The 25,023-nt window shown below is 62.4% G+C and overlaps 3 protein-coding genes across 8 annotated transcripts in view; 2 read left to right on the forward strand and 1 right to left on the reverse strand.

Annotated features, from left to right (window-relative positions):
* The first annotated feature begins 2,794 nt into the window (after positions 1-2,794).
* On the forward strand, positions 2,795-8,980 carry RUFY4 (RUN and FYVE domain containing 4). The gene is made up of 11 exons (XM_090041363.1): positions 2,795-2,861; positions 3,393-3,499; positions 3,690-3,812; positions 3,925-4,031; positions 4,141-4,287; positions 4,446-4,503; positions 5,371-5,775; positions 5,982-6,067; positions 6,176-6,310; positions 8,428-8,541; positions 8,695-8,980. The coding sequence occupies exons 1-11, from the start codon at positions 2,816-2,818 to the stop codon at positions 8,795-8,797; spliced, it is 1,431 nt and encodes a 476-aa protein (XP_089897489.1). The 5' UTR covers positions 2,795-2,815; the 3' UTR covers positions 8,798-8,980.
* Positions 8,981-9,091: 111 nt separating this feature from the next.
* Positions 9,092-24,736, reverse strand: LOC149867767 (C-X-C chemokine receptor type 2-like). 5 transcript variants are annotated; one of them, XM_090046125.1, is made up of 3 exons: positions 24,655-24,736; positions 23,211-24,003; positions 9,092-12,022 (listed from the first exon to the last, which is right to left on the reverse strand). In XM_090046125.1, the coding sequence occupies exons 2-3, from the start codon at positions 23,415-23,417 to the stop codon at positions 10,919-10,921; spliced, it is 1,311 nt and encodes a 436-aa protein (XP_089902251.1). In that variant the 5' UTR covers positions 23,418-24,003; positions 24,655-24,736; the 3' UTR covers positions 9,092-10,918. The 5 variants fall into 5 exon arrangements, with proteins under 5 accessions (XP_089902251.1, XP_089902252.1, XP_089902250.1 ...); XM_090046126.1 differs by having other exon boundaries at positions 24,675-24,727; XM_090046124.1 differs by lacking the exon at positions 24,655-24,736 and adding an exon at positions 24,452-24,648.
* A 93-nt stretch (positions 24,737-24,829) lies between these two features.
* Positions 24,830-25,023, forward strand: part of ARPC2 (actin related protein 2/3 complex subunit 2) — a 30,291-nt gene continuing 30,097 nt past the window's right edge. For both annotated transcript variants that reach the window (XM_090046141.1, XM_090046142.1), the window contains exon 1: positions 24,830-24,964. In XM_090046141.1, coding sequence (XP_089902267.1) covers positions 24,891-24,964 — 74 coding nt within the window. In that variant the 5' untranslated portion in view covers positions 24,830-24,890. The remainder of the gene's footprint in view (positions 24,965-25,023) is intronic.

Genomic DNA, 25,023 nt, shown 5'->3' on the forward strand with positions numbered 1-25,023 from the left:
TCCCCCCGGCAAAGCAGCTCCAGCCCAGACCTGAAGCAGAACCAACCCCCCCCATGGGGATGCGGCCCCTTTAAGAGCCTGCTGCCCTGCAGATCAATCCCATTTAATTCCATTAGAGCTGGACAGGGAATTAATGCCCCCCCCCCCCCCGCCTGGCACCGTCCCCCCCCGCCCCCCCCCCGCAGCCCTCGGGTGCCCTTCACTCCCAACCGGCAGGCCCAGCCCCCCCCAGCTCCGTGCCAGGCTCTGGGCTGTGCCCAGCCCCTGCAGCGGGTGGGGGGCTGGGAGGGGGCTCAGGGCTGGGGGGGCCTCCTCCTGCCCCCCAAGCCCTGCTGCTGCCCCCTTCAGATGCCCCCTGCCAGCTGGTCTCTGGAGAGGCTGCCATGATGATGGGGGGGTCTGGGCCTGTCTCCAGCTGGGGGGCAAGAGGCTGCAGGTCGGGGGTGAGGGGCACCTGCAGGGCTGGGGGGTGGGGGGGCTGCCCATGACCCTCTTCTGCACCCCAGCCCCCGCCCCGGAGCTCAGGGAGACTCCCCACCTCTTGTCTGCAGTACAGGGCCCCTGACACGGGGGGGGGGGAGGGGCAGGAGGGGCTGCCCAGGTCATGCCCCCCCAGAGTCCTCTCCACTCCTCAGGCCTGCCCAGTGTCCCCCCCCGAAGCAATCCCAGCCCCCCTCCCCACTTCCCCCTGCAGCTCCCGCAGGAAAGGAGAAGTGGGCACAGAGGAGCTGTGTGGCCCCCCCGCCCCCGGGGCAGACACGCAGCTTAGCACAGCGGGGGTGAGCGATGGAGGGGAAACTGAGGCACAGGCCGTGGGCAGGGGGCCCGGGTGTCCTGCGGCCCACGGCCAGGCCCTGGCGGGTGCAGGCCGAGCCCTTGGGCAGATGTGAGCCATGGCCACATGCGGGTGACACATCCCCCCGGCCACGGCCCCCACGTGTCCTCGTGGGCCTGGCCCAACCCGGGGAGCCATGCAGCATGGGCAGGGCAGGCCCCGCCCCCAGCTGGGGCCACACCCCCAGCAGCCCCCCAGGGAGCAGCCCACAGCCAGGCCCACTGCAGCCACCTCTGGGGAGGCCGAGTGCAGGGGGGCTGAGTCACAGGCGCCGTCACCCCCCCCCTTGGCCCAGCCACCCCCATGTGTCAGGGCAGTGCTGGGCGGGGGGCCAGGAAGGAATTCACGCCCCTTAAAAACCACAGCGCCACCCCCCAGCCCCTGAGGCCTCCAACCCCCCCCCCCCCCCCCGCCCAGCTTCATCTTCCCTTATCCTTGCCCTGAGCAGCCCTTTGCCGGTGCCCCCCGCCCCCCCTGCGGGCAGCTCCTGCTCTCGATTCCTCTCCACCGCCCCCACCCCAGCCCACAGCCCCGGGGGGGCCGAGCCAGTGCCCCTCACTCCCAACCCACAGCCCCCCAGGACTCACGGGCCCTGGGGGGCACCCGAGGCCTGATCTGCACCTGCTGGGAACAAGAAGACCCCCCAGGGCCCAGACTCGCCCCCCCCACCATCCCCGTGGCAACAAGCCCCCCCACCTACACACAGAGGGGGGCAGATCCCAGCCCTGGGGGGAAGCGGGGGGGTCTCTGCTACCCTAAGGCTGCTCAGATTCAGACCCGGACCTGGAAAGAACTACCCCCCCGGCCCCCCACAGAGACGCGGGCCCTTTAAGAACCTGCTGCTGTTTAATCAATTCCATTTAATTCCATTATAGCTGGACTGGGAATTAATGCCCCCCCCTCCCCCGCCGGCCTGGCAGGGCTGGGAGGGGCCGGCACCCGCAGCCTCTGCACCCCCCAGGGCTGGGATCTGCCCCCCTCTGTGTGTAGGTGGGGGGGCTTGTTGCCACGGGGATGGTGAGGGGGGCGAGGCTGGGCCCTGGGGGGTCTTCTTGTTCCCAGCAGGTGCAGATCAAGCCTCGGGTGCCCCCCAGGGCCCGTGAGTCCTGGGGGGCTGTGGGTTGGGAGTGAGGGGCACTGGCTCGGCCCCCCCGGGGCTGTGGGCTGCACCCCCTGCCCCCCCAGCTCCATGCCTCTGCTCTGGGCTGGGAGGGGGCTCATGGTGGGGGGGTCTCTTCCTGCCCCCCCCAGCCCTGCTGACAGAGGGCGTCTGAAGGGGGCAGCAGCCGAGCTGGGGGGGCTGCCACTGTGGTGGGGGAGGGGCATCTGTGCCTGTTTCCAGTTGTGGGGCAGGGGGCTGCAGGCAGGGAGCGAGGGGCACCGGCAGGGCGGGGGGGCTGTTTCAGGGAGGGAGTGGGGGCACCTGCCCATAGCCCTCCTCTGCACCCCAGCCCCTGCCCCGGAGCTCAAGGAGAACCCCCACCTGCTGCGAGCAGTACAGGGCCCCTGACACGCACATACAGGACCACAAGGGGCTGCCCAGGCCGTGCCCCCCAGAGTCCTCCCCCCCAGGCCTGTCCAGTGCTCCCCAAGCAATCCCAGCCCCCCCCAGTACTCCTCACCTGAGTCCCCCCGCAAGAGATTTGGGGGAGGGGATTTGGGCGCCGCTTCCCCCGGGCCCACGGCTCCTGCAGGAAAGGAGAAGTGGGAGCACACGAGTTGCGCATCCCCCCCGGCAGGCAACGGGACCAGGCACGGACAGCTCAGCACGGCCGGCTGGCGGGCGGCGGTGAGCAATGGAGGGGAAACTGAGGCATGGGGCGGGGGGTGGAAATGCGCTGCACCCCGAGGCCCACAGCCAGGCCCTGGGGGGGCTCAGACCCCAAAAAGGCGTGAGCCCTGGGCACGTGTGGGTGACATGCATCCTGCTCACACCAGTGTGTTCTCGCCCAGGCTGGGGCCCCCCCGCGTGTCCGAGCCATGACGGGCACCACGGAGGTGCTGCGCGTCCTCGCCGACCTGCGGGGTGAGCGCCTGCCTGACCCCGAACCTGGCCTCGACCCCGACCCCGACCCCAGGGGCTGCTCTAGCTCGGCCCGGCCCAGGGAGCAGGCGGCAGCCCAGGCTGGGAAGGGTTAATTCCCCTACAGCCACCTCTGGGGAGACTGAGTCAGGGGGGCTGAGTCACAGGCAGCGTGATCTGCCCCCCCCACAGGCCCAGCAACCCACAGGCTTCAGGGGCAGCGCTGAGCAGGGGTCAGGAAGGCCCCAGCACCCCCCACCCGGTGCTCACCAACACCCCCCCCCACAGCTTCAGCTTCCCTTGTCCTCATGCTTTGACAGCTCCACATGGGGATCCTTGCCCCCCCCCAACCACCCCCCTCGGGGCATGTGGGCGGCTCGGTTCTCGCTTCCCCTCTACCCCCCCGCCCAAATCCCGAGCCCAGGTGAGGGGGGGCAGCGATGGGACAGGGCCCAGACTCACTCCCTCACTCCCGACCCGCAGCCCCCCCAGCCCAGCCTGTGCCCCTCACTCCCGACCCGCTGTCCCCCCCAGCCACGGTGAGGGTGCTGACCCACGGGTACCGGGACCGGGGCCGACCCGTCACGGACGGGAGCCCGGAGCTGCTGGCGCTCTGCGCCCGCCTCGAGTTCCTGCTCCAGGTACAAACTGAGACCCCCCCCCCCCGGATCCGGGCAGGGGACCCAGGAGTCTGGGCGGTCCCCCCCAGCTGAGGGCAGGGCCCAGGAGCTGGAGGGCCCCCGCCCAGCTCATCCAGAGCCAGCCCCTGCTCCCCACCCCGGGTGGCATGGGGGGGGCTCCAGGGCTGACGGTGCCGCCTTTGCCCCCCAGTTTGACCTGAAGGAGAAGCGCAGCCTGTGGGGACAGCGCCAGGACTACTGGGACTTCCTGTGCCAGGGCCTGCGCGGGCGCCACGAGCACCAGGGCATCACCCACGTGCAACACCTGCCACAGGTGCCTGGGGCGGGGGGGCCCAGGCTGGCCGGTGCCCCTCCTCCCGACCCGCGCAGGGCTGGGGGGCAGAGGGCACCTGCCCACCCCAGCCACGTGTGACCCCGTCCCGCAGCTCCGGACCCCGCTGGGCCGTGGCCGTGCGCTGCTGCGCTACTGCCTGGCGCGCGGGCAGCTGGCGGAGACCCTGCAGCTCTGCCTGCTCGACCCCCAGGCCACCAGGTGAGCGGGGTCCGGCGGTGGGGGGGCGGCTGGCCCCGCTCGGGCCAAGCCCAAACGCCCGGGTTCTTCCCGTGGCTTCGGGGCCTCAGTTTCCCCCACCCCGTCGCAGGGCCTGGTACCACGCGCGCAGCCCCTTCCTGGACCCGCGGCTCTGCGCCGACCTCCTGGCCTGTCTCTACGACCTGGACGGCGTCGCCTTCTGCCTCGACCCACAGCCCCCTGGCCTGGACGCCGGCTGGCCCCCCAGCACCGCACGGTGATTCGCCCGGCCCCTGCCCCCCGGGGCCCTCTCTCCCGACCCGCTGCCCCTGCCCCCGCCCCCGGCCCTGCTGGCACTGGAGCCGAGCTCTGGCACATGCTGGGGGGGCCGGGAGCCCGAGGATGCCCGAGCCCTGCTATGATCACTCCCTACAGGAGCCCCTCCCCCGGTTCCAGGCGGAGCCCCCCCGGCTGCCAGGACCAGCCCAGCCAGGTGGGTGCCCCCCAGCCCCAGTGGGCCCAGGTGCTACTCCATCCCCTCCTTATATAGCCCCAGATTTATGCCCCTCCCACAAAGGGCAGAGCTAGAAGTGAGCGAGGCCAACACCTTAAAGGGCCATACACCAGGTACTATGCTCCCCCAGAAGTGATTGGGGGTGGGGGGGCAGAGACTCTGTGGCACCTGCCGTGGGTGGTGGGGGCCTGGCCACAGTGCCAGGGCCAAATCCGTCTGCCCCGGCCCCAGGGGTGCCTTGGCTCAGCTGCCCATCCCTGAGGCAAGGGGCATGAGAGGGTGGGGGGCTCAGCTGCACTGGGGGCAGGGGTGATCAGGCTGGGGAGTGGGGGACAGGAGGAAGTGCTGGCCATAGGCATGCACATGGGTAGGCATGTACACATGCACATACACACATGCACTCACATGCAGACACAAGCGCACACATGCATGTGCACATTCACATGCACACACATGCACATACACACCTGCACATCCTCGCTCATATGCCCTCACATGCGTGCACATATGTCCATGCATGTTCTTATTTGCACAGAAGCATACATGCTCGCTACTCCACGTGCATGCACTTACACACTCACATATGTGCACATACATATACAAACCCCTACACTTGCATGCACCCATTCACACAGACACACGCCTGTGCTGCCTCCCACACAAACGCATGTACCCGTACACACACCTGCACACAAATGCATGCACGTGCACACCCAAGCACACACACATACATGCACACACCCAGGCGTGTGCTGTCTCTCACACACATGCACGTACAGGGGCACGTGCACACGTGGTCCCCCCACCCCCTGCAACCCCCGTCACACGCTCTGCTCCGTGCACCAGGCCGTGGACGCCCGACAGCCCCCAGACGCCGGGAGCAGGACACGTGAGGAGCCCGCGAGCCCTGAACCAGATCCCTGTGCCCCCCTGCCCTGCCCAGCCCCGCAGGGACCCGCCTTGCAGCCCAGCACATGCCCCGGCCCCGACACCTCTGCCACCGGCCCCGGGGACCATGCGGCTGCCCCAGCGCTCCGGGCTCAGGCGGGGGCCCAAGATCCCGGGGGGGCCGAGGCGGAGGCCGCGGGGCTGCGGCAGGCCCTGGCAGGGGTCCAAGCCGAGCTGGGGCGGGTGCGGGAGCAGCTGGTGACGCTGAGCAGCCAGCACGGAGCCCTCCTGGAGGGGCTGGCCCAGGCCCTGGCCCAGCTGGAGCTGCCGGGGACCCCCGGGGAGGGCCCAGAGATGCTGGAGGTAAGGACGGGCACCGGGGTCAGGAGTGAGGGGCACCAGCAGGACTGGGGGCGGGGGGCTGCAGGGTGGGAGTGAGGGGCACCGGCAGGGTTGGGGGGGCAGGGGGCTGCAGGTCAGGAATGAGGGGCGCCGGGGGAAGGGGCTGTGGGTCAGGAGTGAGGGGCATGCTGTGGTCCCCCTCACTCCTGCCCCGCCCCTGCCCCCAGCACCTGTGTGCCTACCTGGTTGAAGCCCGCGCCAGCGCCCAGCGCCGCGAGCAGGAGCTCCGGGCCCGGGAGGACGAGCTGAGCAGGTAGAGGCCCCCCGGCCCTGGCCACACATGGGGCGCCCAGCTGGAGGGGCCCGATCCTGGCCCCGGGCTGCCGCCCCACACGCCGTCTGAGACCTGCCCTGTGCCCAGGTGCCAGCAGGACGTGCAGCGCCTGGCGCAGGCCGAGCACGAAGCCCTGGCGCGGGAGCAGGCGGTGCGGGAGGAGCTGGGGCAGCAGCGCGAGGTCGAGCGGGAGGTGAAGGGGCGGCTGCTGGAACTGCTGCGGTGAGTGCCCCCTTCATGCCCCTCAGTCCTGACCCACAACCCCCTGGTGCCCCTCACCCCCAGCCTGCAGGAGTTTGGCCCCACAATGCAATGGGGAAAGGGAAGGGGAGCCCAGTGGCATCCCCGCCTGGGCCAGGAGGTGGCGCTGGGGCCCTTGGCACCCCCCCATAACCTTCTGTGCCTGGCGTGGGGGAGGGAGGGGGACAACCCTGTGCAGGGCCCAGGGTTTGCACGTGCAAGATGTGGCACATACAGGTGCAAGCCCCAGAGCTGGCTTGGCAGGGGGTGGTGAATGATGTGTGCAGGGGGCCAGGATGCAGTGTGAGCAGAGGACATGTGTGAGTACACATGCACGCACCTATGTGTGCACATCAATGCACATGCATGCACATTCAGATATGCATGCACCTGCACACGTGCACACATGGGCCCAGGTGCCTACATGCACACACACATGCACATGCGAGTGCACAAACATATACACCTATGTGTACATGGGATCTAGTTAGGGAACGTCTGGAGGGATGGGATGTATTTAAATCAGCGGGTCCGGATGATCTCCACCCCCCGAGTGCTGAGGGGACTGGCCGAGGTCATTGCGGGACCCCGGCACGGCTGTACGAGCACCCGTGGGGCTCTGGCGTGGGGCCAGAGGGCTGGGAGAGGCCAGCGTGGTTCCCATCTTCAAAAAGGGGAAGAAGGAGGACCCGGGAGACTACAGGCCAGTCAGTCTTACCTCAATCCTGGAGAAGCTTTTTGAGGAAGCTATCCTGTCACATGTCCACGAGGGGCCGGGGGGGAGATTATGCTTGGGGACAACCCACACGGGTTCATCAGCGGCAGGTCCTGTCAGACCGACCTGGTGCCTCCTACAACCAGGTCACCAAATCCTTAGCCGCAGGGGTAGCAGTGGACATCGTCTTCCTGGACTTTCGGGAGGCCTTCGACACTGTCTCTCACCCCGTTCTCATTAAGAAACTGGGGGGCTGTGGCGTCGACCCCCACACAGTCAGACGGGTCGCCCACTGGCGGGAGGGCCGCACCCAGAGAGCGGTGGCGGACGGGTCATGTTCGACCTGGAGGGATGTAGGCAGTGGGGTCCCCCAGGGCTCGGTCCTCAGCCCGCACTGTTCAATATCTTCATCAGCGATGTGGACGAGGGGGTAAAAAGCACCTGCTCAAATTTGCTGATGACACTAAGATGTGGGAGGGCACGCTAGAAGGGAGGAATAGGCCGCAATCGGCCCTAAACAGGTTACAGGGGTGGGCAGACGAGAACAGGATGGGTTTCAACACAGACAAGTGCAAGGTGCTGCACCTGGGGAGGAAGAGCCAGCACCATACCCACAGGCTGGGGAGCTCCCTTCTCGTCAGGGCAGAGGCAGAAAAGGATCTTGAAGTCATCATCAATGCCAAGATGAACATGGGCCGGCAGTGTGGGGACGCGGTCAGGAAGGCCAACCGCACCTTGTCATGCATGCACAGATGCATCTCGAGCAGGGCCAGGGAGGTGATCCTCCCCCTCTGTGCGGCACTGGTCAGGCCGCAGCTGGAGTCCTGCGTCCAGTTCTGGGCGCCGTACTGCAGGAGGGATGTGGACAACATGGAGAAGGTCCAGAGGAGGCCACTCACATGGTTGGGGACAGCAGGGCAGGCCCTACGAGGAGAGGCGACAGGACCTGAACCTGCTCAGCCTCCACAGGAGAAGGCTGAGGGGGACCTAGTGGCCTGTTACAAACTGGTCAGGGGGGATCAGCGGGAACTGGGGGAGTCCCTGTTCCCCCGAGCACGGCCAGGAGTGACCAGGAGTAACGGTCACAAGCTGGCAGAGGGGGATTCAGACCAGACATCAGGAGGCGACTTCACGGTCAGGGCGGCTAGGGTCCGGGACCAGCTTCCAAGCGAAGTGGTGCGGGCTCCTACCCCGGGGGTCTTTAAGACGAGGCTAGACAAGACCCCAGTACTCGTTCCTGCCATGGCAGGGGGTCGGACATGATCTGCTCAGGTCCCTTCCGACCCGACCAACTATGAAACAGGCAGGCACCCACACATGTGAACACACACACACACGCGCGCACACATGCTTCCTGTGCAATAACATACCCCCGCCCCTGCAGGGAGAAGGACTCGCTGTGGCAGCAGAGCGAGGGCATCGGCGCCCCCCTGGTCCCGGGCTCCTGCGCCCACTGCCGCAGCAGCTCTGGCCTCTTCACCCGCCGCCACCAGTGCCGGTGAGTGCGGGGTCCCCCTGCCCGGGGGCATTGTGGGAGCGCCCCCTGCCCCCCACCTGCCCCCACCCCAGCCCTGCCACAGAGCATCACAGGAACTGCTCCCAGCTCTGCCGCAGGGCGCCATGCGAGCCTGACACCCTCGCGTGCCCCCAGGGTGTGTGGCAGGGCCGTGTGCCAGGCCTGCTCCGTGGACGGCGCACGGGGGGAGCGGCGCTGCCTGTCCTGCTCCCAAGCCCGGCCCCCCCAGGGCCCCTGAGACGCAGCCCCCAGGAACGGGCAGAAAGACGGGGATAACAACCCACTACTGCCGCTGCAGCAAGATGCTCCCTGGTGCAGCTCCTGACAAACCAATACATGCTGATGCACGCCTGGGACGTCCATGTCTCTCCTCTTTGCGCTGACCTGGGGGGCCCAAGGCTGCCCTGGCGTGGTGGAAGGGGCAGATCTCCCCCCCCTCCCCGCCCCAAGCCAGCTCCTCCAACACTTCCTGGCCCCATTGTTGCAATGGGGCCAGTTGGGCAAGACGCTTCCCAGCTGCCGCTCACGGGAACCTGCCTCCATTTCCCCTCGCACCATTGCACAAGGGGCTGCTTGTGTCACCCCTGCCCAGGGCAGAGGACACAGCTGGAGGTCCCTGCCCAACTCCCCCCACGCTGGGGCCGGAGAGAGCCAGGCCTTCTGTCCACAGGGCCATGTGCCCCAGCCCTGTGGGACCTGGCAAGCACCCCCCACCCCTTCCTGGGCATTGCCCCCCTGCCCCCATGCCCAGCGGGAGTGACGCACCTCCGTGCCCGGCAGGGGTGACGCAGGTGGCATTGCCCCCCGCTTCCCAGCAGAGGTGACGCGAGTGGTTTCCAGGATGTGGTGCCCGGCAGGGGTGACGCAGGTGGCATTGCCCCCCGTGCCCAGCAGAGGTGACGCGAGTGGTTTCCAGGATGTGGTGCCCGGGCTGGGGGGACACACAGGGTGTGGCAGCACTTGCAGGGTATCTTGGGAAACATCCTGGAAACACCAGCCCCAGGGTGTCAGGGAAATGCAGCTGGCTCTGGGGTGGAGCTGGAGGAGGTGACTGAGGACCTCCTGGGCTGAGGGGAAGAGCCTGCGTGGGAAGGAGCAGGGGAAACTGAGGCACCCCCCGCATGCACGGTGAGGAGGGAACAGGGCATCACACAGAGCCCGGGGTGCTCACACCTGTAACGAGAGAGTGCGTCATTAGGGGAACTGGCCGCGCTCCGGGCAAAGGCTTGTTTATTCGTGTGTACACACACACCCAGCATCCCCCCACATATAGGCACACGCAGCAAGTGCAGACACACAGCCCTACAGCGATGTACAGCCCCCACAGCTATGCACACACATGGACACAATGCAGGCATGTGCCCCAAACTGCCATGGACCACCTCCCACATACAAGTACGCACATGGATGTACTCAAGCAGCCCAGCATCTATATGCTATATACAGCCCCCTACATACAAGCACATGCATGGACACAATACATGCACACACATCCACCCCCACGTCCATGTACAGCCCCCATAGATATACACACAATATATGCGCACATATGCAGCCCTGCATCCACGTACAGTCTCAACATATATGCACATGCACTCACACAATACGTGTGCGCACACACCCTCCCAACATCCATGTATAGGCCCCTGCATACAAGCATACACTTGAATACAAAGAATGCACACACTCACAGTACCACATCCATGTACAGCCCCCACATATATGCACACGCATGCACACAACACATGCAGGCACCCTCACATCCACATATATCCCCCACACACCAGCACACACACACGCACACGCAGCCCCATATACACACCGTACATGATCACACGTGTACCATCACATCCACGTAAAGTCCCCTACGTAGACACAGACACATGCGCACAATACATGCGCATGCACTCACATTTGTGTGCAGCCCCCCCACAAACAAGCGCGCACACATACACACACACGTCCATACATGCACACACAATACATGTGCACACACGCTCATCCCATACATGTGCACCCTGCTACATCCATGCACATGCATGTTTCAAGCTGCGAGGGCAGTCGCTGTGAATCCACCCTGTGCCGCACTCCTGTCCTGGTCACCGTGGGCATCCCCCATGCCACCCGGGACTTCTCCCTGGAGCCCCAGCGGGGTGGGGAGGGAGGGTTGCAGCTGCATACATCCAAGTCCAGGGCCACGGGGAACTGCACAGCAGGAGGCAGGGACACGAGGGACCCCGGCCACGCAGGCAGGAGGGAATCGGGGACCAGGGGCGGGCAAAGCCAGTCCCTGGCGTCCAGGAGCCGGAGGCAGGGGGTGCTGCCCGGCTGAGGAGGGCACAGCCAGCGGCCCAGGGGCTCACAGCGTGGTGGAGGTGTTGGCAGAGGAGGAGGCCAAGGAGCCGCCACGGCCGTACTGGGCCACGGCCTCTTTGCTGAGCAGGCCGCGCTGCGCCAGGATCTTGAAGAAGTTGGCGCGGAACTTGTGGCCGATGAAGGCGTAGATGACGGGGTTGAGGCAGCTGTGTGAGAAGCCCAAGATCTGCGTGGCCGAGAGGGCCGTGTCGATCTGGCCCCGGCGCTGGCACGTCTCGGTCAGGGACCCCAGGCGCATGAGCGTGTCGGCCAGCAGCGTGAGGTGGTAGGGCAGCCAGCACACAAGGAAGACCAGCACCACGGCCAGGATGACCCGCATGGCCCGCTGCCGCTGCGCGTTGCGTGTCTGGCACAGCGTGTGCACGGTGACACCGTAGCAGAAAAGCATGATCAGCAAGGGCAGCATGAAGCCAAAGGTCTGGGGCAAGATGCGCAGCACCACACGTATGCGTGCCGTGTTCTGGCCGATCTGCTCGTAGCACACAGTGGTGCCATTGTGCATTCGGAAAGCCTCGCGGAAGAGGAACATGGGCAACGAGAGCAGCAGTGACAGGATCCAGACGAAGATGCACATGGGCACCACCCAGTGCCGCTTGTTCGTGGCTGCCCGCGTGGCGTGCACGATGGCCAGGTACCGGTCCACGCTGATGCAGGCCAGCAGCAGGATGCCACTGTAGAAGTTGACCTCCTGGAGTGCCGACACAGCTTTGCACATGAAGGTCCCGAAGATCCACTCGTGAGCCCGGTACACGGCCCAGAGCGGCAGCGACAGGGCGAAGAGCAGGTCAGCCACGGCCAGGTGCAGCAGGTAGACGTCAGTGACCGACCGCCCGGTCCGGTTGGAGGACACCACCAGCACCACCAGTGCATTGCCCACCACGCTCAGCAGGAAGACCAGGCAGTAGGTGACGGCCACCACGTACTTGTTGGCCTCCGACACCTCCGGCCGGCAGGGGCTGGAGAACACCAAATTCAGGTCAGGCAAGCCAGTGCCATAGCCATAGTCATCATAGGTGTAGTTCTCCAGCAGGTCCTGGAGGTCCTGGTTCGACAGCTCACCCATCTCCGATGTCCAGTTCATCCCCTGCTTGGGAGGAGAGAACAGGATGAACATAAGGCATGGGCCACCGGGGACAGCCCGTGCTCCTCCAAGGAGCCAGACTTGCTGGCCAAAGGCACCTGGAAATTTTCAGCCTGCCTCATGTGCAGCAACGCCCCCCCCCCCCCCCCCGGCCCTCTACACCTTCAAATGAAGGCTGAATAGGCACCAAAGTTGTCACCCATTCTCAAGCACTGACTTCGTGGCTCTTTTTGTGGCTGGACAGCCATTTTTGTGACTTTGCACAGTCTACATTTATCACGTGATGAAACAGTGCCACATGCGATAATCATTTTGCAGGTGTGGCCCGGCTACATGGATCACACAATTCACCAGTCAGTGGTATCATATATGTCATGTGTGGCCGGGGCCTTAAAGGGCCCTGCAATGTATTCACATTAAGGCTGGATAGAAACCAGCTCTGGGGTTGTTATGCATTGACAAGCACCGACTTTGTAGCTGGTCAGCTGTTTTTGTAGCTGGATGGCCATTCTTATTAAGTGAGAATTACTCTGCAGGTTCGTCCAGTTTACATCTGTTGCGCGATTCGCCAGACAGTTGTGTAATATATGTCATGTATAGCAGGGGCCTTAGAGTCCCAGCGCTGTGGGGCTCGTGGGGAGCTGTGGGGTCACATCCAGACCTTGGCAGGATCAGCCCCCCAACAAACGCCATGTGCAACCTCAGAGCCGCACAACACCATCACCGCAGGCATCACCCCCACCCCTGCCCCAGGAAAGCAGCGGGGCCATGGCCACCAACATCCTGCTGCTGCCAGAGGGGTGGTGGGCACTGGGGAGAGCCCAGGCTCAGGCTGTGCCCCCGCTGCAGAGGGAGGGGAAACCACCCCGGCCGGACCAGGCTAAGTCAGGGGGCAAATCCCTGCCTACTCCCCCAAGGCAACATGGGTAGGGGGGCAAGCGCCTGTAGCCAGGACCCCGTGGGGCTGAGTCCCAGCAGGAGCATTGGCACAGCCCCAACCTGGGCTTTAGCCAGCACCCAGCGCCTCGGGGGGACAGGGGGGAAACCCAATACCTGCAGCAACAGGAGGGGAAACACCTACACGGCAGGCAGCCAAGACAGGGTGGGTGCAGCTTTGCCCCAGAGAGTCCTTGAGGGGCACGAGCTGGGTGGGAGGTAGGGGGAGGAAAGCCAGGCCCTCGGCTCTGTCCCAAGCCCCCCACCCACAGCAGGGCCCCTCTTACCAGCCAGGGCTGAGGGGTCCTGTCCTGGGGACCGGGAGTCCTGGGGGCACCCGGAGCCGGCGCGCGACCCCGTCCCCCCGGAGCACAGCGATGCCTCTGCTCGCGCCGGCTGCACCTCCACTTCCCCAGCACTGAGTCACCAGCCTGGAGGAGCCGCCCGGGCGTGGGGGTGTCACGCAGGTGGGGCCGGCGTTCACGCCCCGGTGCTGGGCCACGTGCACCGAACCTCAGCGCCCTGCAGCCCCTCCCAGCACCCTCTCCTCCAACCAGGGACAAGGCAGGAGACAATCAAGCCCCTGTTGTTGGTGCCTGGCACCTGGAGAGATGCGAAGGGCTGGGGCTGGGTCCCTAGCTGGATCTGGCCGTGACGGGCCAAGGAGGGAAGCGGGGCCGAATTGTCCAAGCTCAGCTCCTGCCCACTCCAGCCAGGACCCTCTCTCCGTGTTCCTGGTGCCGGGGGTCAGACTGGACCTGGTACCTACCCCGGGCAGGTCCGTGACCTCCGGCCTGGGCAAAGCCTAGGTAGGGGAGCCCCGTGCCGCGATGACTCACATCCTCCCTGGGCCCCAGGATTGCGGCAGGGTGAGGACATCAGAGCCGGCAGCCGGACAGGACAGCGGCTGAGCAACAGGAAGAGGAGCAGGTTTCCCAACCTGCTCCTGGCCCCGCCAGCACCCTCCCTTGGCACTCGGGGCCACCTCCGCCTGAGCTGCAAGGAGGCCCGGGGGGGTCGAAGGCACGTGTCCCAGCTGCTCAGCGCCCCGCTGGTGCCTGGCATGGAGCATGGTCTTCCCCGTTCTCCTCTAAGCGCCAGCCTCAGTTTACCTTGTTGTGAGGAGGCTGCTTATGGGGGTAGCACAAGGGGGATGGAGCCCACAGCCCCGAGGATGAGGATGGAGCAAGGGGAGGGGGCCGGGGCCGTGCTGGGTGGAGGGCTGGAGAGGCTGCGAGAGCATCGCAGCCGCCTGCCGCTGGCGGTAGCCGCAGCCCGAGTCCCCCACAGCTCCCCATCCCCTCCCGTCAGCCCCAAAATGAACCCCCAGATTTGCACGGCCTTCCTGCACTGCAGCTGCCCCAGACTCCTCCGGCCCCTGCACCAGCCCAGTGGATAGGGGTCCGGGGGGGGTCCCAGCTGCAGCATCCTCCTGACCCCATGTATCTCCAACACGGGCCCTCTGCCGCCCCAGCCCCAGTTTCAGCTCTGGGGTCCAGGCTGCCCACCCCATATCCCGGCCCAGTGCCAGGGCTCCTCGTCGCCCCCCACATGCTCACCTGTGCCCCTGGGTAGCACCCAGCGATCCCAACCCCACGCCGGCTCCGACTGCAGCTGAAGAGGAACTGCGTTTGCAAAACCTCCAGTGTGAGAGAAATGCAAAGCCTCCCATTTATACCCCCGACCCTCTCCGCCCCTTGGAGGCAGGGACTGGGACCTGCGCACCGCCCCACCCAGGGGCTCGTGCCCTGTCCCATTGCCCTGTGACAGAGAAGGGCTACGGGGTCCTTGGTGCGCAGAGTCCCGGGAGCTGGCCGGGAACTGGGGCACAGCCCCCTCCCGGAGCAACCGGCCCAGCCGCTCCCTGACTCAGTTTCCCATCCCTGCAGAAGGAGCTGCCTCACCACAGGGGAGAGGCAAACAGCACCCACAGCAGCAGGGGGAAAGGAGAGGCTGAGTCGGGGCTGGGCTGGCCATGCCAGCCCGCAGCACCCGCTTGGAGCCAGGCCTGGGCCTGCTCTTCCTCGACGGGGGGCAGATAGAGGCGGGGGGCATTGGGAGTGGGGGTAACCCCAAAGCTGCTTTCGTTCATGGTCTGGGGCAGGGGGAAGAATAGGTCAGACCGGGGGGGCCCCCGACGGCACCGGCACAAGCTGGGAGCTCAGTCCCGCACTTGGAGTTGTACAGCACCTTCACTGGGACCAACAAGCAGGGCATGGGCGGGGGCCTCCCCTCCCCTCCCCTCTCTCCCTGCCAAGGTAGGGTTCACGCTGGGAGCGGAGGGTTTGGGGGGCAAAGCCCCAGCCCCGGGCAGGACGGTGCTGGGGGGAGTCATGGAGAGGGGGCAGAGCTGCAGAGCAGGCCCCGGAGCTCAGCCCAGCAGCGGAGGGCAGGGAGCAGCCTTGCACACGCGTGTGCAGCAACAGCGCTGGCATGGTGCAGGAGGAGGGGGTGTGACACAGCCACAGGAGACGCAGGTCCCTGCCAGCCTACGAGTGTGTCCAGCAGGGGGCAGCGATGTACACACATGGCCCGTGAACACAGATGAACATAGAGACACACACAGGCATACATGCAGACAGCCACAGGGACATACCTGCAGACACGTGGACATCTATACATGCATGCACACACGTATCATAGCATCACAGAAGTCGGGTCGAAGGGACTTTGTAGATCTGCAAGTCCGACCCCCGCCTGGGCAGGAGAAAAACTGGGCTCAGATGAGTCCAGCCAGGTAGGCATCAAGCCTCCTCTTAAAGCCCCCCAGGGTAGGAGCCAGCGCCACTTCCCTTGGAAGTCGGTTCCAGCTCCTAGCCGCCCCGACCGTGAAGTGGTTGTTACGGATGTCTGATCTAAACCTCCTCTCCAGCACCTTGTGGCTGTTATTCCCTGTTATGCCGGGGGGCGCTGGGGAAACAGTGTCTCCCCCAAACCCTTCTGGTCCCCCCTAGTGAGTTTATAGACGGTCACCAGGTCTCCCCTCAGCCTTCGCTTGTGAAGGCTGAACAGGTTCAGGTCCCGCAGCCTCTCCTCGTAGGGCCTGCCCTGCTGCCCCCGACCATGCGAGTGGCCTCCTCTGGACCCTCTCTATGCTGTCCACATCCCTCCTGAAGTGCAGCGCCCAGACCTGGACGCAGTCCTCCAGCTGCGGCCTGACCAGTGCCGCATAGAGGGGGAGGATCACCTCCCCGGACCTGCTCGAGATGCACCTGTGGATGCAGGACAAGGTGCGGTTGGCCTTCCTGACTGCGTCCCCACACTGCTGGCCCATGTTCATCTTGGAGTCAATATGACTCCAAGATCCCTTTCTGCCTCCGTGCTCTCAAGCAGTGAGTTTCCCATCTTACAAGTGTGCTGCTGGTTACTACTGCCCACGTGCAGCACCCTGCACTTGTCAGTATTGAAATGCATCCTGGCTATGTTAGCCCGCTCCTGCAACCTATCCAGGTCTTGTTGCAGTCTTTCCCTCCCTACTAGTGTGCTCACCTCACCCCAAATTTTGGTATCATCAGCGAATTTAAACAGGGTGCTTTTCACCCCGTTGTCCACATCGCTGATGAAGAAATTGAACAGCGCAGGCCCCAGGACCTGTCCACCACCACCCTCTAAGTGCGACCCTTCAGCCAATCTGCAACCCATCCGACTGTGTAGGCATCAATGCCACAGTCGCCTAGTTTCTTAATGAGGATGGGGTGGGAGACGGTGTCAGAGGCCTTGCTGAAGTCCAGAAAGACGACGTCCACAGCGACACCTGCATCCAAGGATTTTGTGACCTGATCATAAAAGGCAATCAGGTTGGTCTGACATGACCTGCCCCTAATGAATCTGTGCTGGTTGCCCTTGAGCATCATCCCTGAAGCCGGCCCATCGCAGATGTGCTTCTTGAGGATCTTCTCGAAGAGTTTTCCTGGGATTGAGGTAAGACTGACGGGCCCATAGTTGCCCAGGTCCTCCCTCTTCCCTTTTTTGAAGATGGGGACCACCTTGGCTACCTTCCAGTCATCCGGCACCTGGCCCGAGCACCATGAGCACTTGTAGAGCTGTGCCAAGGGCCCTGCAATAACCCCAGCTAGCTCCCTCAACACCCTGGGGTGGAGAGCATCTGAACCTGCTGACTGAAACATGTCCAGCCCCTCCAGAAGCTCTCTGACCCGGTCCTCCCCAACCTGAGGTCTGGAGGCGTTCCCCTCGAGTCCGTCTGGCATCCCAGCGTGGGAAGTCCCGGTCCCTGCACAAGAAAATGGAGGTGAAGAATTGGTTAAAGAGTTCTGCTTTCTCCTCTGGCGCAACCACCAGATTGCCCAGTGTATCTCGCAAGGGCCCTGCGTTTTCTGGTGCCTTCTTCATCCTCCCTATGTATTTGAAAAAGGAGTTTTTATTATCCTTGATCTTGGACGCTAGTCCTAGCTTTATGTCCGCCTTAGCTTTCCTGACAGCCCCCCTACAGGCCTGAGCAGAGGAGGTATACTTCTCTTTGGAGATAGCTCCCCCCTTCCGCCGGGTGTATGCCACCTTTTTGGCAATCAGGCATTGCCGGACGCCCTTGGTGAGTCAGGGGGCCTTCCGGGCACTCCTGCCCCCCTTGCTTCTTGTTGGGATGGACACCCCTTGGGCCCTGAGTATCGTTTCCTTAAGGAGCGACCACTCGCCCTGGACACTGAGCTCCCCTGCCCTCAGGGACCCCAGCGCCTCCCCCACTAGTCTCCCCAACTCGTTGAAGTTGGCCCTCCAAAAGTCTAGGGCTACCGCCTTGCTGCAGGCCCTCGGCACCCTGCGCTGGATGGTGAACCCCAGCAAGCGATGATCGCTATCGCCCGGGTGGTCGAGGACCTGGAGGCCCCTGACCAGGTCATCGCCTGTGGCCAGGATCAGGTCCAACAGGGTGTTTCCTTTGGTGGGACCATGCACCTCCTGGATTAAGTGGAGGTCCTGTATCTCGGCCAGGAGCCTCCGGGAACGGTCCGTCCTGGCTGTCTGCTCCTCCCAGCAGATGTCCGGGGAATTAAAATCACCCATGACAGCTACATCCCTCGCCTTAAGTGCCTCTGCAAGTCGGCCCGAAAATTCCCGGTCCAGCTCCTCCCCTTGGTTGGGGGGGTCTGTCGTAGACCCCCACCGTTAGATCCCTCTCCCCACGGCCCCCTTGTGTCTTGACCCAGAGCACTTCCGCGTACCCCCCTCTGACCCCGTTCTGCTGGCAGAGGACGTGTATGGCTCCTGGCCACACAGTGCCCACCCCCGCCTTTCCTTCCTTCTCTGTCCTGCCTGTAAAGCCGATAGCCCCTAATGCTGACTGCCCAGTCCTGGGACGAATCCCACCACGTGTCTGTTAGTCCTATGACATCTGGGTTTGAACTAGCAATTCTGAGGGCGAGTTCCTCCTGTTTATTCCCCATACTGCGAGCATTGGTACATAGGCATTTAAGGCCTTGCAAGACTGTGTGTGCCACCCCCCGTTTAGGAGGACTGTCTGGACCCCCGTTCCTTACCTTGGCACTCCTTGCCTTTGCACCTGTCTTGCTTGGATGGCGTCTCCTCGTCTTCCTGCGGTCCCCTCCCGCGGCGAGCACCGAAGGGCTTCACATGCATGTGTTCACATGTAGATGCAAACACATGCATGTGCATGCACACAGTTAGACGCTGGCTACATGCGGCACCTAACAACTAGGGAGACGGCGGTCTAATCGCTTATGGATCCTGTTACTCATTAGCCAAAGCAAGCAGGGAGCGAATGCTTCTTCCACACATCGCTCGCAACAGTAAGCCTATGAACTCGGGTACTCTCGGTCAATCACTGATTCTTTCTGGTTCTTTGCTGATTTCAGCACTATCTCCAAGGTCTTGCTTCTGCTTTATCTCCTGGAGACAGTAGCTGGTGCACTGCATCTTGTTCTTCCTACACAAGGAATCATGTACCCTGCACACTATTACACTGTTAAAGAAACTACTTGCCTAAGCATTTGCAAGGCTATTTTAATACATCATTCTGCAATGTGACCAGCAGCTGTGCTGAGACACAGGAAAAAAACCTTCACTCAGCTGCACACTCAGAGCTCCCTAAAATCCATATCGTTACCCTAACACACACATGCACATATGTAGATGCACAGACGTGGACACACACATGCCTGCATGTATACAGACACAGAGGCATTCTCCCCTTGGACTCAGCCTTGGTGAGGCCACAGGTGGAGTACTGTGGCCAGTTTTGGGCTCCACAATTCAAAAAGGATGTGGAGAAGCTTGAGAGAGTCCAGAGGAGAGCCACGCGCATGATCAGAGGTCAGGAAAACAGATCTTACGGCGACAGGCTGAGAGCCATGGGACTCTTCAGCCTGGAAAAGCGCAGGCTCAGGGGTGATCTGATGGCCACCTATAAGTTTATCAGGGGTGCTCACCAGGATCTGGGGGAGCGTCTGTTCACCAGAGCGCCCCAAGGGATGACGAGGTCGAACAGTCATAAACTCCTGCGAGACCGTTTCAGGCTGGACATAAGGAAGAATTTCTTTACTGTCCGAGCCCCGAAGGTCTGGAGCAGTCTGCCAGCGGAGGTGGTTCAAGCACCTACACTGAACACCTTCAAGAGCAAGCTGGATGCTTATCTTGCTGGGATCCTATGACCCCAGCTGACTTCCTGCCCTTGGGTGGGGGGCTGGACTCGATGATCTCCCGAGGTCCCTTCCAGCCCTAATGTCTATGAAATCCATACATGCATGCAGACACCCATGTGCACACACATGCGGATGTGCAGACACATGCATGCATACAGATGCAGACATGCGTGCACATGCACCAACGCTCACCCACACAAACACATGCATGCCTAGGCATGTGGATGTCTATGCATGCAGAGGCATGTGCACAGATGACCCTGCACACAGGCATGTGGATGTCCTTACATCCATGCACAGACACAGCCCCCTCCTGCTCTCCCAGGACAGGTCCTGGGTCCCCCCACGCTGGCCCTGAACCTAATGGCAGCTCACTGGAGGCAGCTGAAGCCTCTCACAGGCCAGGCTGACCCCAAAGACCTTGGCAGAAGAAAGGGAAACCCCTCAGGTCAGGCCAACCAGGGGGCAAATCCCTGCCTGCCCCCACCAAGGCAGCGTGAGCCAGGGAGCAAAGAGCCTGTAGCCAGGACCCTGCATGGCTGAGTCCCAGCAGGAGCATTAGCACAGCCAGGCACAGCCCCAGCCTGGGCTGCAGCCAGCACTCAGTGCCTCTGGGGGGCCCTCAATTATCACCACCCCAGTTACAAAAGAGCCAAGAGACAGGTCTGTAGCTTGAGCTTTTATTGGTCCTGGTACAAGAATCAGCAAGGACCCTGAGACCCAGGAAGAAGCCGGCACAGATCATAAGGCAGCCTTCCTGCATTTGCAGAGCTCTCTACTTTTCCCTCCAGTCTATCCCCTGCGTTCACAGCTGGCTAACAGTCTAAGAAGTGTTTTCGGATGGGTTTAAGTCACATTTCTTGGTTTCACTGATGTTTGTGAATGGGCCCGAACCAGGTTTCCTCTGCACTGGGAAGGTGCCAGTTAGCTGGGATTGATGTCCCGGGGCAAGATACATTTCTGGAAGGGAGGATTTCTTACCATCGTGGCCTTTCAGATACTGCCCATGTCTGAGGCCTGCAGGATGGGCACTGTCTGCACGTTCTTGCTAGTCATACGCACAGTGTCTGGTGAGGTCCCGAGTCCCTTTAATGCAAGCTGCAGCTGTTGGAGATGGATGCTCAGGCCCATTATTATTCCTCAGGGTTTGGTTCTGGTCTCTCTCCATACGTGATGCGTGGGGGGCACATGCCCCCTAGCTTTCTGTGCTGATGGTGGGGCACAAAGTGCAGGGCTGCAACCTCACCGGTGCTGGCACCTGGCAACAGTGCTGCATCATCTGAGTTTCTTTCCGATCAGTGCCTCATACATGCAGTCGGCTTAGTAAATCACTCGCTCCAGTTCAGCAACTGTCTCTCAGATCTCAGCTCTTTTGGTGCCTTTGAGGTTCTTGACTACACAGAAGATAGATCAGGTTTTCAGGGCTATCAGGACGCACATTAGCTCCTGCGAATCTCGCGACGTAGCTGGCATCACTCAGCCACGTTCCACCTTTGAACATCTTCACGGTGTTGAGAGTGGTCCACCTTGCTCCTGCCCCAGTTTGCAGGATCATAAGCAGCAGATCATGATCAAAATTGCTTTCTGAATCCTGTTGTGTTAGACAGCTGTTTTATGCACTTCTGGATTTGCTTCAGCACAGCCTGACCATTGTCTTGGAGCCTGCCTCTCTCCCTCTTCTTGGCTTGACTCCCCAGTGTTATGTCGGAGACAGTCACTGCTGCATCCATCACACTGCCTACTACATAGATGACAAGCTGTCTGCTGGAGAGCATCAGACATGCAACAAAGGTCTCAGGGACGAGACAGCGTGCCACAATGTGGGTGATCTTGCCCGTCATGCCCGCTCTCCCTCCAGCAACATTTGCTATTGTGGCTTCTCTGTGAACTTTGTCCACAGCATCAGCTATTACCCCAAGTGCCACTACATGCTGCTGCAGCCTGTCCCAAGCCAGCAGCAACTTCTTCCTCAGCATTTTATCAGTGTTCCTCTTTAATAATTCACTAAAGGAAAAAAAAGAAAAGGGGGAAATTACTTCATAGGTCTAAAGTGTTAATGCTCCTGTCACCTTCCATGGCAATCCCACTACGCACCCACCCTTCTGCAGGCCCCTCTGATGCTGTGACCGTCACCTCAAACTTTTTTTGGCTCAGGTGCGGCGGCCGAGCTCCCTTTACCTGCCCTGGTCCAGCTTGCAGGGGGGTCCCTGGCACCCTGCACTGCACATGCCCATTGGTGAGGCTGCTGCCTCCCAGGGAGCACTCAGCCCAGGCCCTGTCTGTGCCGCTTGCACTTGCTGTTGCAGGCCATTGATACCAATGTTTGAACTGCGTCAGAAGAGATAGTGGTAGGAAAGGGGCGCCTGTGGGCTGGCGCTGCTGGCTGATGTTTTAGCTGGGCACGTCTCCCCTTCGACCAGTCCCCAAACATGGAAAGAAGAGGGCACGTCCTGCAACAGCACTGGGCCCTGCAGGCACCAGGTCTCCCAGGGAAACCCCAACTCAAAGGAGTCTGCTAGAGACAGACGTTACTCACCTCCGGTTGTTCAGACAAGCAAAGAACTCATCGGGCACGGCGCTATTGCAGACGGAGCTCTTCACCATTTCCTCGTGGCAGGAGCATCTCCCCTGCTCGTAGTCTCCCTGGTGCTGTAGGGTCAGCTCAGACTCGTACTCAGTGTTGTTGGCATTTAGCATCGCATTTACCAGACAATGACATTTTGATTTCATAGTTTCAGTTTGTTTCATAGTTTCTAGGGTCAGAAGGGACCTGACCAGATCATCAAGTCCAACCCCCTGCCATGGCAGGGAAGAATACAGGGGTCACACGACCCCAGCAAGATGATTGTCCAGCCTTGTCTTAAAGCCCCCCAGGGTAGGAGCCAGCACCACTTCTCTTGAAAGTTGTTTCCAGATCCTAGCCGCCCTGACCGTGAAGTCACACCTCCTGATGTCTAATCGAATTTACCCTCTGCCAGCTTGTGACTGTTATTTCTAGTCACTCCTGGCGGTGCTCGGGGGAACAGGGACTCCCCCAATGTCTGCTGGTCCCCCCCGACTAGTTTATAACAGGCCACGAGATCCCCCCTCAGCCTTCTCTTGTGGAAGCTGAACAAGTTCAGGTCCCGCAGCCTCTCCTTGCAGGGCCTGCCCTGCTGCCCCTGACCATGCGAGTGGCCTCCTCTGGACCCTCTCCATGTTGTCCACATCCCTCCTGAAGTGCGGCGCCCAGAACCGGACACAGTCCTCCAGCTGCGGCCTGACCAGCGCCGCATAGAGGGGGAGGATCACCTCCCTGGACCTGCTCGAGATGCATCTGTGGATGCATGACAAGGTGCAGTTGGCCTTCCTGACCGCGTCCCCACACTGCCGGCCCATGTTCATCTTGGCCTCAGTGATGACTCCAAGATCCTTTTCTGCCTCTGCACTGCTGAGAAGGGAGTTCCCCAGCCTGTAGGTCAGGTGCTGGTTCTTCCTCCCCAGGTGCAGCACCTTGCAGTTGTCAGTGTTGAATCCCACCCTGTTCTCATCCGCCCACCCCTGTAACCTGTCTAGGTCCGATTGCAGCCTATTCCTCCCTTCTAGTGTGTCCACATCCCCCCACATCTTAGTGTCATCAGCAAATTTGAACAGGTGCTTCTTACCCCCTCGTCCAAGTCTCTGATGAAGATGTTGAACAGTGCGGGCCCGAGGACCAAGCCCGGGGGGACCCCACTGCCCACGTCCCTCCAGGTCGAACGTGACCCGTCCACTACCACCCTCTGGGTGTGGCCCTCCAGCCAGTTGGGGACCCATCTGACTGTGTGGGTGTCAACACCACAGCCCCCCAGATTTGTTTTGGTTTCTTGCATTGTTTTTCACCATCACGCCCCTGCAGGCAACATAGAAGCTGACTGGCTTGTAGGTGATGTCACACGTGCCCAGGAAGTGAGAGGCCTCGTGGATTGAAGTCCCTGGCTGGGAATCTTTCTCGAGGTGACTTGGAGCCTCCCAGAATCATGGGCACAAATAAATAGTTTCGTCTTCAGATTCTAGATAAACCCACACATAAAGCTCCTTACTGGAAGGATCCTCCAGGAACTTGGCTTCCTCCAGCACTGAGATGAGGTCTCTCACCTGCTGCTCCGTCAGGACCACGTACCACTCCGTCCAGAATTTGGGCTCGTTGATACCCCAGCAAATCAGGTCCTGGGGCATCTCCATCAGCACACGGCCCTTCTTCTTCAAGGCATCTCTCAGGCTCTCCAGCTCGCTCTGCCTTGCTGCTTCTGCAATTCTCACCTTTTGTTTTGGTCGGGGGGGCGGTAACTTTTGCCACCTCTTTTAGAAATGTGGCGTTGCCTTTGGGTTTTTTTCTCTATGGCTTCCTGGAGACTCATTCTTGCACAGGTGTCACGCGCTCACACTTAAGTCCCGGGCAACTTTCCAGTGAGACCCCTGCAAAAACAGACACGTTTGACTTTCAGTAGTGACTTCCTCACCGGAGCCGCCTGCACCCTCCAGCCAGGCGGCAGGACAGAGCATGCCTGAAGAGCGTATTAGGGCTTCCCCCTCAGCTGGGAGGAGGGAGGCTTGGAGAAGAGGACGGGAGGACAAAGATGGGGTCCTTGGGTTGAGCTGCATCTGGCCAGCGCACCGAGCCCCGGAACCTGCACATGGGCGCAGGCGGCACCGGGGTGTCGCTGACCACAGCCAGCAGCCGGAGCGGCTCCTGCAGGTGGCAGACGGGGGAGCCTGCCATGCGGATCCCGGGCACACGGCTGGAACCCGTGCACGTGCGGATCCCGGGCACACGGGTCAGTCCCAGGCACACGTGGGGATCCCATGCAGACATAGGGATCCTGGTCACACACAGACTCCAGGCACGCGGACAGAATCTGCGCACCCGTGCGGATCCCAGGTGACAGTACTGATCTCGGGCACACGTCGGGATCCCACGGCCGCGTACGGATCTCACGCACGCCTACAGATGCCTTGCACGCGTGCGAACCCCATGGCTGCGTACGGACCCCAGGCGCACACGTGCACCCCGCGCACACCCCTGCGGAACCCGCGCAGACCCCTTGCACACAGGCGCTGGCCACGCACCCCGTGCGCACGCGCACAACCTCGCAGCGGGCCGCACCCGCCCTCTTCCTTCTCCTCAACTCCGCTTCCTCGCCGCCTCCCGGAAGTGACGCGTGGCGGGGGCAGGGCGCCGGTCGGGGGCGAGGAAGCGGAAGTGGAAGCGGCGCAGAGCTCGGCTGGCTGCGCAGCGCGTGCGGCAACCTCCGGCGCCTGACAGACCCCTCCCCCCCCCGGGCCCCGCGCCCCGCGCCGCCGCCATGATCCTGCTCGAGGTCAACAACCGCATCATCGAGGAGACGCTCGCGCTCAAGCTCGACGGCGCGGCCGCCGGGTGAGGGGGAGGGGCTGAGGAGGGGGCGTGGGGGAGGGGCAGGAGTGAGGTGGGGGGAG

This window comes from Crocodylus siamensis, chromosome 4 (genome assembly GCF_052110815.1).
Source record: "Crocodylus siamensis isolate JL-2025a chromosome 4, ASM5211081v1, whole genome shotgun sequence".
In the NCBI taxonomy this organism is placed as follows: Eukaryota; Metazoa; Chordata; order Crocodylia; family Crocodylidae; genus Crocodylus; species Crocodylus siamensis.